Source organism: Leucopleurus acutus (assembly GCF_964270905.1).
Source record: "Leucopleurus acutus genome assembly, chromosome: 2".
Lineage (NCBI taxonomy): Eukaryota > Metazoa > Chordata > Mammalia > Artiodactyla > Delphinidae > Leucopleurus > Leucopleurus acutus.
In genome coordinates, this window is record NC_139143.1 from 175,299,635 (window position 1) to 175,310,064 (window position 10,430).

Below are 10,430 nucleotides of genomic sequence, written 5' to 3' on the forward strand. Positions count from 1 at the left end.
GTGGCCCTGTGCATACATCTCTGGCCCTGGGTCCAGGTAACCTCTCCCTCCCCACCCTTCAGGCCACGGGTGGTAACAGGTCCACCTTGTTGCCAGCCCCGGGATACTGCGCCATCCCTTCTGGTTTCCCTAGATCCTGCCCACATCTTTGTTAATAGACCCTTGATTAAACTCTCTTCAAATTACTCAATTTGAGTGCACCATCTGTTTCCTGCCAGGGCCCTGATCATGTGTGACTTGTACCCTGAGGTATTCATCTAGGACTCCAGGTATGGTAGAATAATAAAAATTCACATGGCTTTCACCTACTGGTATTTATCCACTCAATTATTTTTTGCAGAGTATCTGCTGTGTCCCAGGCTCTGTGCAGGGAGCCAGGGGCAAAGATGACCAAGATAGAGTCCCTGATCTCAAGGAGTCCATGGGCTAGTCAGGGAGACACATACCTTAACAGACAACCACAATATTTGCTAAAAGCCATAATAGAGGCATGGACGAACCCTGCGGCAAGGCAGAAGGGAAACTGTCGTGCTCCGAGAGGCTGGGAAGACTGCACAGCGGAAGTACTTTTGAGCAGCATCTTTTTAAAAAATTTAATAACATTTTATTTAACCCAACATTTCAAAATATCAACATATAATATTATCAATTAAAATTGATAGAAAAATTCTAGAGCTTTTTACATCTTTTTCTAAGTCTTCCAAATCCGATGTGTGTTTTACATTTATGGTGCATCTCAGTTCAGCCTGGCCACAGTTCAGGGCTCAGTAGCCCCGTGTGGCTAGTTTGGAGCAGCATGTCATTCAATCCTCACAACAGCTCTGGGAGCTAAGTGGTGCTGTTTCTCCCACTTTGCAAGCAAGGAAGCAGAGACTCAGAGGAGTATCTTGCCCAGGGTCACAGTTACTCCCTGGTGGGGCAGGATTTGAACCTGTATCTGTGTATCTCCAAAGCCTGTGTCTTCCTGTTGCCTGTTCTGTCTCTGGACCAACCCCTTCTCCCCAGAGTGAAGCAGCTGACGAGGGCTGAAGTCAAAACTTTAACTGAAGTCCTCTGACCCCAAACCCTGCAATGTTTCTACCTCAGCTGATTCCAGGGGACAGATTAGGGGGAAGTAATAACCCTCTAAAACGGGTTCTGATCCCTATTCTTCTAAGTCCTTGAGATGGCATGGGGGTAGGGTGACAGAAGAGAACTGAGGACTTCTGGTAAGTTGTTAAATTCTCTTTCTGGGGGGAGGGGGTTGTTAAGTGGTGGAAGGCAGGGGCTGCAAGCGATGGGGAGGGCCAGGGTGGCAACTAGACGAGGCACACTGGAAAGTAGCTGCAGGTGATCCTGGCATCTTTGCCAACGCCATGGTCAGCACTTCCTTCCGAGCCTAAACACTGGATTATCCAGAAATGCTCACTCCTGGAGCCTAGGGATGTAGGTAGAGTTCACAGTGAATTCTTCACCATCATTTTCACACTGATGCTTGGGACGTTATAATGGGATGATAAAGGTAAGACATTCTGATGGGCAGCTTACCCCAGGCTCTCGTGGGAAGATTCTCAGACCCACATTCATGCCTTGGAGGGGAAACCAGGGCCGTGGAAGAATGGCTGGAAGCAAGGGGAGTTCCCTGGCATGTCCAGGGTGTGTGTTTGGTGACTCCAGAGATGTTGTGTGATGTTAAGAATAATGATCAGTAGCTGAGTATTCCTAACCTATTTATTATTATTATTTTTTAATAAATTTATTTATTTTATTTATTTTTATTTTTGGCTGCATTGGGTCTTTGTTGTTACACGCGGGCTTTCTCTAGACGACCGGGGGCTACTCTTGGTGGCCATGCGAGGGCTTCTCATTGCGGTGGCTTCTCTTGCTGTGGAGCACGAGCTCTAAGCGCGCGGGCTTCAGTAGTTGTGGCCCATGGGCTTAGTTGCTCCGCGGCACGTGGGATCTTCCTGGACCAGGGCTCAAACCTGTGTCCCCTGCGTTGGCAGGCGGGTTCTTAACCACTGTGCCACCAGGGAAGCCCCTGACCTATTTATTATTCATCAATTATCCATCCACCCAGAGAGTCATCCATTCATGGTCCTGTATGCCTATCCACGCATCCACCCCTCAATTCCTTCACCCACCATTCATTCATTCTTCCCCCATCCTGTCACCTACCCGTCTATCACCGTCAACTCTGCACCCAACCCTGTGCTGAATGCTCGACGTGCAAAAGTGAGTAAGACTCAGGCCTGGTGAGCAGACGGCACTTAGTCTAAGCAAGGGAGCAAGTGTGGTGATGGAGGGTTCTAGGAGCTCCAAGGAGGAAATGCCCAACCGTGACCAAGAGTCAGGGAGGCTGCCTGAGGAAGGAACACACAAGCTGGTCTTGAAAGAGGAACAGGGGCCTGTAAAGCCAGAAGGAAGCCTGGCTGATGAGACGGTCAGTGATGCGGGCTGGCCAGTGACGCAAAAGAACCTGCAACAGAAGCTGGTGGGAGGAAATGAAGGAGGACTGGCCTTGAGCCAAGGTTTCATCCCAGGCTCTCACAAGGGGCTTAAAAACGGTAACAACACAGAAGTCCATCCCAACCTTACCTGGCCTGGCCTTCACTTAGCACGGAGTCTGGGATGTCAGACCCAGAAGACCTAGAGAGCAACTAAGTTATTCCCCTTATTGTATCAGAGAAACTGATGTGCCAAAGTCACATAGAGAGGGAGGGGGTCCCCAATCCCAGGTCTCTAACTCCAGTACGTTCTGGGGTTCTCTCCATTAGACTCTAGACCCCAACTCCCCCACACTCAACAAACTCTGGAGTCTAAACCCTTACAGTCCCTCAGTGCCTGGCACGGTGTTGGGCCCAGAGACAGGGAGCTTCCCTATTGCCACTGGACTCCTGCCCTGTCCCCACAAATAATCAAATTGGTAGAGCTCACTCATGCTCTTTCCATGGCTCCATTTAATTCCCACAACAGCCCCTGGGGACTGGAATTGCTCCTCCTTTTTACAGGTGGGGGAAAGGAAGTCTCAGAGAGGGCAAGGGGCTCGCCCAGCGTCACGCAGCTCAAACACAGCAGAGCCAGCAACCCGACTCCCCGTCCTGTACCTGATCCAGGACACCAGGCGATACCTCACGTGGTCTTGAATGTTCTGGCCCCCAGCTGATCCTGTGCCATTGAAGTGAGGGGCTGTGGACAGGTGGATTCAGCATGGACAGAAACCAAACCCAGGTGAGGGGCTGGGATCCTGGAGAGGAAAACTCAGAGATTGTTTTCACCTGTAACCTGCTCTGCCCCACCCAGCAATGGAAAATGTGTGTCAGAGGAAGCTGCCGGCTGGGGACAGGGTAGGTGTGCGTGGGTGACAGCTTGTGGAGGGGCACCTCGGGGGGCAGGATGTGCCGAGACTGAGGGGCAAGGTCAGGTGTGCAGAGTGGAGTTCGGGTTCTGCCCCCTGCACCCTGCCCACTGCCTTTTTCTCTCTGGTTCTCACTTTCTTTCTCGTGCTCTCAGAACTAACGGTAAGACTTTCACTTCCAGAAGGATGGGCAGACTGTCCTATGAAAGCTGTCCCAAGCTCTACCTCCCAGATCTCCTTGGCTACTACTAATTCTCTGCTCCATAGTTCATACAAGCATTTATTGAGCACCTGCTGTGTGCTCAGATGCAGGAACGCAGAATGGCTTCTTCCCCAACCTGAGAAGTACACACTTTGGTGGAGACACAAACATGACGAGACAGGCTCAAGACCCAGGTGACACAATCCAGCAGGGGGCCAGGGCGGTGGTCAGGGAGGTTTTCTGGAGGATAGCACGCCAAGCATAAGGGAGGTGATATTAACCATCCTTTCATGTGCTTTCTACAAGCCAGATTAAAGGGCTAAGTCTTTAGAGACTTTTGTACCTTTCCATCCTCAAACAAACCTGTGAGATAGGAAGTGCTAGTAGTCCCATTTTATAGGTGAGGAAATTGAGGCATTGAGGTAAGAATTTACGCAAGGTCTTACTGCCAGATGCTAGGAAACGGCAGAGCCAAGAGTTAAAACCAGGTGGTCTGTTCTTAACCGCTCCACCAAGAAAAGGAAGAGGGAGCAGGTTTTGGGGGCAGATGGGGAGGTGTGGACGGAGTAACAAGAGGAAAGGCCCAAAGAGGAGATGGTGTGTTGGTGCTGAGAGGGGAGGGGAAGGTGCTGAGTGGTGAGGCTGGGAAGCAGCCAGGGCCCGGACAAGAAGTCCTCAAAGCCTTGCCCGGGGCACTGGGGAGCTATGGACAAGTTCTGAGCAAGGGAGTGACATGGACATGATTGCTCTAAAAAGATTCCCTCCTTTAAAGTGGTGGTCAGGGCTGAAATGGACAAAAGTGAAATGTGATTTATTTCAATGTTTTTTTAATTTTTTATTATTTTTTATTTCTGGTTGTGTTGGGTCTTCGTTTCTGTGCGAGGGCTTTCTCTAGTTGCGGCGAGCGGGGGCCACTCTTCATCGTGGTGCGCGGACCTCTCACTATCGTGGCCTCTCTTGTTGCGGAGCACAGGCTCCAGACGCACAGGCTCAGTAGTTGTGGCTCACTGGCCTAGTTGCTCCGCGGCATGTGGGATCTTCCCAGACCAGGGCTCGAACCCATGTCCCCTGCATTGGCAGGCAGACTCTCAACCACTGCGCCACCAGAGAAGCCCCTATTTCAATGTTTTGTTAGTTTCCTAAGGCTACTGTAACACCATACCACAAACCAGGTGGCTTACGGTAACAAATTTATTCTCTCTCACTGTTCTTCAGGTTAGAGGACTGAAATCAAGGCGTTGTCGGGGCCATGTTGTCTGAGACTCTGGGTAGAATCCTTTCTTGCTTCTTCCTAGCTTCTGGTGGTGGCCGTCAGTCCCTGGCATTCTGTGGTTTTCAGCTGCATCACTCTAATCTCAGCCTCTGTCATCACATGGCATTCTCCCTGTGCGTCTCTCTCCTCTTCTTGTAAAGACACCAGTTATATTAGATTAAGGGCCAACCCTATTCCTGCATGATCTCATCTTATATTTGCAACAAGCTTATTCCCAAATAAGGTCACATTCTGAAGTACTGAGGGTTAGTACTTCAATGTATCTTTGGGGGGAACACAATTCAACCCATAACAGATGTCGTTAAAGTGCCTGTCCTATAGATAAATCTCAAATTTGAAAAAATCTTAGGCAGATTGCATGTCCCACTTTGAGATTCAGAAAATATGGCCTCAGCATATCTGTCCCCCACACTAATACTTTGCCCTAGTGACTACTAAATAAATGTTTGAGAAATATTGACTTGTGGTCCCATAAGGCCCTCAGGTCTTTCCTTAACAACTTAGAGAAATAGAATAAAAGTCCCCAGAGAACCAAGTCAAGCTGCCCTCTGTCCTGGATTCCTGATGAGCAGCTGCTCCACTGACCTGGGCACCTCCTTCCCCTCCTGCCTGGGCACCAGCCTGGGGAATAGCCCGTCCTGAGAAGGACAGAGAGAAGAGGCCTGAGCCTCTTTCCTCCCTGGATTAAACAGAACTCACTGTTCTCAGTCCTCTCCCTTGCTTCCCCATCCCAACAGGCTCCGATTGCTCCATTCAGACCAGCGTCCATGCTCTATCCCTGCCTCCACCATTTGGTTCAGGGCTTTGCCTTAACCACTGGGACTATTGCCCGAGCCTTCAAACTGATTTCCCTGCAGCCAGCAGCCAATCAGGTCATCCTAAACATGAATCTGATGACTTCTCTCGCTGCCATAAAACCTTCAATGGCTCCCTATTGTTCTCAGAATAAAGTCCAGGTCTCTCAGCCTAACATTTCAGGCCTTGTCCAAGTTGGTCACCACATTGCTCTCCAGCTTATTTGTCTCTCTTTCCCTACATATGCTCTATCTTGCAGGGAGTGAAGTTTCCAGAATTTCCATTTAAAGAGACTGGTGGAGCGCATTCCGGTTGGAAGGGGATACAGCAGGGAGCTTGTCTTAAAGCTGTCTTCGTAAGCAGGAACCCCTGAGCGTGGCTGTGCTGCCCTCTTTTCTGCATCTGCTCCTTGGCATGTGCTGTTCCTTCCACATGGAATGCTCTCTCCAAATCGCTATTTTCCAACACCTGACTCAAAGGACATCTTCACCCTGATCATATAACCAAAAGGGTGTCTCCCCGCTCCAAATATAGAGCATTCTGGTTGAACTTCCTTCTGAAGCTTATTCCCGTCCACCTTGTACCGACCTGAGGATGCACCTCCCTTCCCTTAGAGCCAGGTTCTAGTCCCAGGCCTGCAGCTGAATGGAAGGAAGAGCAGGTGAGAAAAGTGCCAGAACGTTGACCTGGCTGCTAATACCCTTTGCCAGCGTCTTGCTTGGTGACCTTGGGCAAGTCTCTTTCCCTCTGTGGGCCTCAGTTTCCTCTCTGTAGAGTGGGACGTGGGGAAAGACATCTAAGCAGGGTGAAAGCATGAGCTAAGTTTTTCCCTCCACCCCAGGTCTGGCCAAACCTTGGTCCTGTAAACAAGAGCTTCTAGGGCCCTTTATTTTTACATTAATTTGCATACATTTGCATAAGTGCTATAAAAGGCGCTGACTACATTTCATTCATAGAGAGAATTGAGACTGGCATCTAACTGATGTCCAGGGATGGAAAAGACTCACTAGCTCATGGTTTCATCCAAATTTTAGCAGTCAGAGTCTTTAGTAATTAGACCTCCAACCCCTCTTTTTACAGATGAGTAACAGGCTCAGAAAGGGAAAGTGAGGAGCCCAAGGTCACAGAGAGGTGAGGAACAGCAAGCTCCCGCTCAGGCTTCCCGCTGTGCGCCAGGAGGTTGCGCCAGGCACCTCAAGTGTCTCACCGTGCAAGGTGGAAGAAGGTGCAAGGAGGGCTTAGTGTTCTTTCTAGGCCCTTCTCTGCACCCCAGAATAACAAAGCCTGCTGGCTTGGCAGACTCTGCAACCACCACAGGAAACCAAATTGTAGTAGAAAGTCAGATGGGAGTGGAAAATCCTCTCAGAGATGTTAGATCGTTGCTTTCACCTATTCTAAAAATAACCTGGTTTATTAGAGATTGATAGATGACAAGATAACCCACAAGTTCTTCCATGGAGGCCAGGGAGACGAGAGAGTGTGATGCTGTTTGAACAGAAAGGGAGTTGGGAGGTGCTGCAGGGGGTTGGTGCGTTGGCTGGACCCATGGATCTCAGTATTCAGCCACTGTCAATACAGGGCCGGCGGCAGGGCAGGTACCGCGCTAGGCTGTGGGAACACCATGAGTGGGGCGCAGACATGGACGCTGCCTTCAAGAGATCTAGTCAAATGACGGGGGAGCCAGGTCACAACGTTGGACAAATAAAATCATTGCAAATTGGGATAAGTGCTATGAGGGAATGAGCAGTGCTGAGATGAAGACTAACGGGGAGACCAGGACGGGCAGGGAGGTGTCTGGAAGGAGGGGACATTTAAACTGAGACCAGCAGAGGGGGAAGGAGCCAGCCCAGCGAAGAATGGAGGGAAGGTCATCTCAGGAGAGAACAGCACGTGCAAAAGCCCGAAGGCGGGAAGGTGCTCGGTGGTTCAAGAAACTGGAAGGCCAGTGCAGGGGGAAAGAGGGGAAAAGGGCGGTAGCCTTGCAGGAGGAGCTTGGAAGGGAGCAGGGCAAGCCCTGTGCTGGCTCTGAGAATCTGCTTGGGCTTATGGATTAGATTCGAGGTCAATGGGAAGCTCCTGAAGCAAGGTTTCCAGCAGTGGACTCACGGGGCGTGGCTTGCCTTCGAAGAAGCTTGCTCTTGCCTGCTGTGTGGGGTAATGATGGAGGGGGCTAGTGGCAAGAGGACCAGCGGACACGGTATCCAGACAAGATCGCCAGTGGCTTGGACTAAGATGGGAAAGGAAAAACAGAGAGAACTAGATGGATTCAAAATATGCTTTGGAAATAAACTTCCCAGAAGCTGCAGATGGATTGGATCGGGGGTGGGGTGGAGGGAAGAGAGGAAGAGGGCTCTGGAGGGCACCTGGGTCTCTGGCCTGAGCGCCTGGTGGGTGGCAGTGCCATTTCCTGAGGTGGGGAAACGTGCGAGCAGGAGGGGCAGGGGTGGGAACCTGGTTTGGGGCATGTGGGTTTGAGGCATTTGCAGATTGCCAGGAGGTGGTTCCAGAGGCCCTAGCAGTCTCGGGTCATCTGATGAAAGCAGACAGTGGGTCCTTCCATCATTGAGGAAGTCTGAACAGTGAGCTCCAGGGGACCAGGGACAAGCTCTGGGTGGTTTTGTAGCTCCAGCACCTAGGGAACTGCCTTGCACATAGTAGGTGCTCAAGGAGAAGTGGTGTATGAAAGGAGCTGGACCACCAGCTGGGTGAATTGGCTCATGACATGATGAGTGCTTAATAAATATTTCAGGAATTCTTTGACTCTTCTTCTCTCACCCCCACCCCCATCCAGTCAGTCAAAGATTCCTGCAGATGTGACGTTTTTAGTGTTTCCCAAACCAGTCCTAATTCAGACCCTCAGCATTTAACAACATTAATGGTGACTTTTTTTTTCATCATCCACAGTCATTTATTGATATCCAACTATATACATATGGCACATTTGAGGCACTAATAGAGAGAAGGAAATGCCCACCTACCCCTTGAAATGGAAATAATCGGAGGTGGGTTACACCATCTTTTGGAGAAAGATAGACCTAAAGGATTTTGTAGAAATAAAATTTTAGGGCAACAATGAATGATTTTTTTAAAAAAATCCTAGGGCTGATTCATTTTTGCCATAGAAATATTAATTTAACATAAAGATTTATTTTCTTTTTTGTGTGTGTGACCTTTAACTGAGTACCTACTGTGTGCCAGGCACTGTGCTAGGCCCTTTATGAGTATATTATTCTCATCTAACCTTCCTCCATTTGACTTCTCACGGCACTACTACACCAACCTGCTGTGTAATCTCCCTGCCTTCAGCCTCCACCCTCCAATCCATCTGCCATACTTCAACCAGGGCGGTATGAGAAGAATCAAAATCTGATCCGTCCTCCTCCACTTCAAATCTTCTCATCGTCTACAGAATCATGACCCGTCGCCTTCACGTAGCTTGCAGTACGCTGAGTTCCGGCTCTGCCTCATCTCCCACTGTGCCTCGTCTGATGTTCCTTGGAGCATTCAATGCTGCTTCTCGCCTCGGTGCCTTTGCTGGTATTGTGCCCTCCTCCAGGACTGCCCTTCCTGGTGCTGGTTCATCCACACTCACCATTTAAGGCTCAGCTCTTCATACCATCCTACAGTCCGGTACCAGCTGGATTGGGAACCCGCAGGCCACCGTTTCTCCACTCTGTGTTGACTCCATCGGCACCTATACATCATAAGAACTTTTTTTTATATAATTTCTCGTTCAGTGTACAGGATTATTTCCAACTTGCCAGGTCTGGTGGTTCCTTCGTCACAATTGAACGTGAAACAACTGGGCAGCTTTTCCTGATAGTCCAGGGCAAGAGCAGGAGTCAGAGATTCTGCTCTTCCCTTGGGTTAGCTTTCATGGGAATGAGTTGCTATGTCTGGGGAATATGTATGTGCCAGTAGAAAGGGGTCCAGGGATCCTCATCCCTTACAAACCCCAGGCCCCAGTACTTTATTCTCCCCCAGTGCATTCCCATCCTGGTCCTTCCTTGAGTTCTCTTGCTCCCTCCCAGACAGTGGGGGACTGAGCCCTCATGTCCAGTTGGGGGTTCTCACTCCACTGGGCAGGGGTCTCTGACTAGATGGTCAGAGCATGGGCCAGCCCCACCAGCCCCTCAGACAGCACAGTGTGGACGAGCCAGTGCCATTGCAGGGGGCTCAGTCCCTGGAAGCGAGAGTCCACCACGGCAGCACGGAAATGCACCTCCACTGCCCGGTGGGATATGTGGCCACTGCTCTCCATGAGCAGCTCCAGCACCTCGGGGTCCAGGGTCGGCTCCAACTTTGTGCAAATGGCCTTGGCGGGACGGATGGTCCCTGATCCTGCACTGTCCCGGACAGACAGACACAACCGCGTGGAGAACAGATACCTGACCAGGTACTCACTCAGCATCACTGTCCCTTCTGCTTTGGCTACAACAGTTCCACTCGGGGACAGGGCTCCTGACGTTCTGGGTGAAATGCAGTCCCCATAATAACTTTTACTTCTTGAGACTTACTATGTGACAGGTACTGTACTAAGTGCTTTACAAATATTAAATAATTTAATCCTCACAACAATCTTACGAGGTGGGTCATTATTCTCCCCATTTTACAGATTTAGGAAACTGAGGCCCAGAGAGAGTAAGTGACTTGCATACAGCCACACAGCCAGTAAACGGCAGAGCCAAGCAGGATGGCTCCAAAGCCACATTCTTGACTGGTTTATTCAAATGCTTCAACCAATTGTCTGGCGCATGCCTGTCTGCTTGCCTGTCTCACTTGGATCTGGGTCTTGCTGCTCCTTACCTTCAGTGCTGGCGCAC

At 50.1% G+C, this 10,430-nt stretch overlaps 1 protein-coding gene across 1 annotated transcript; it reads right to left on the minus strand.

Moving 5' to 3' along the window:
* Window positions 1–9,703: 9,703 nt before the first annotated feature.
* LOC309975022 (bolA-like protein 1) lies at window positions 9,704–10,018 on the minus strand (the record flags this gene model as incomplete). The annotated part of the gene is made up of 1 exon (XM_082859903.1): window positions 9,704–10,018. One exon carries the CDS (start codon window positions 10,016–10,018, stop codon window positions 9,704–9,706), a length of 315 nt encoding a protein of 104 aa, XP_082716029.1.
* Window positions 10,019–10,430: the final 412 nt, after the last annotated feature.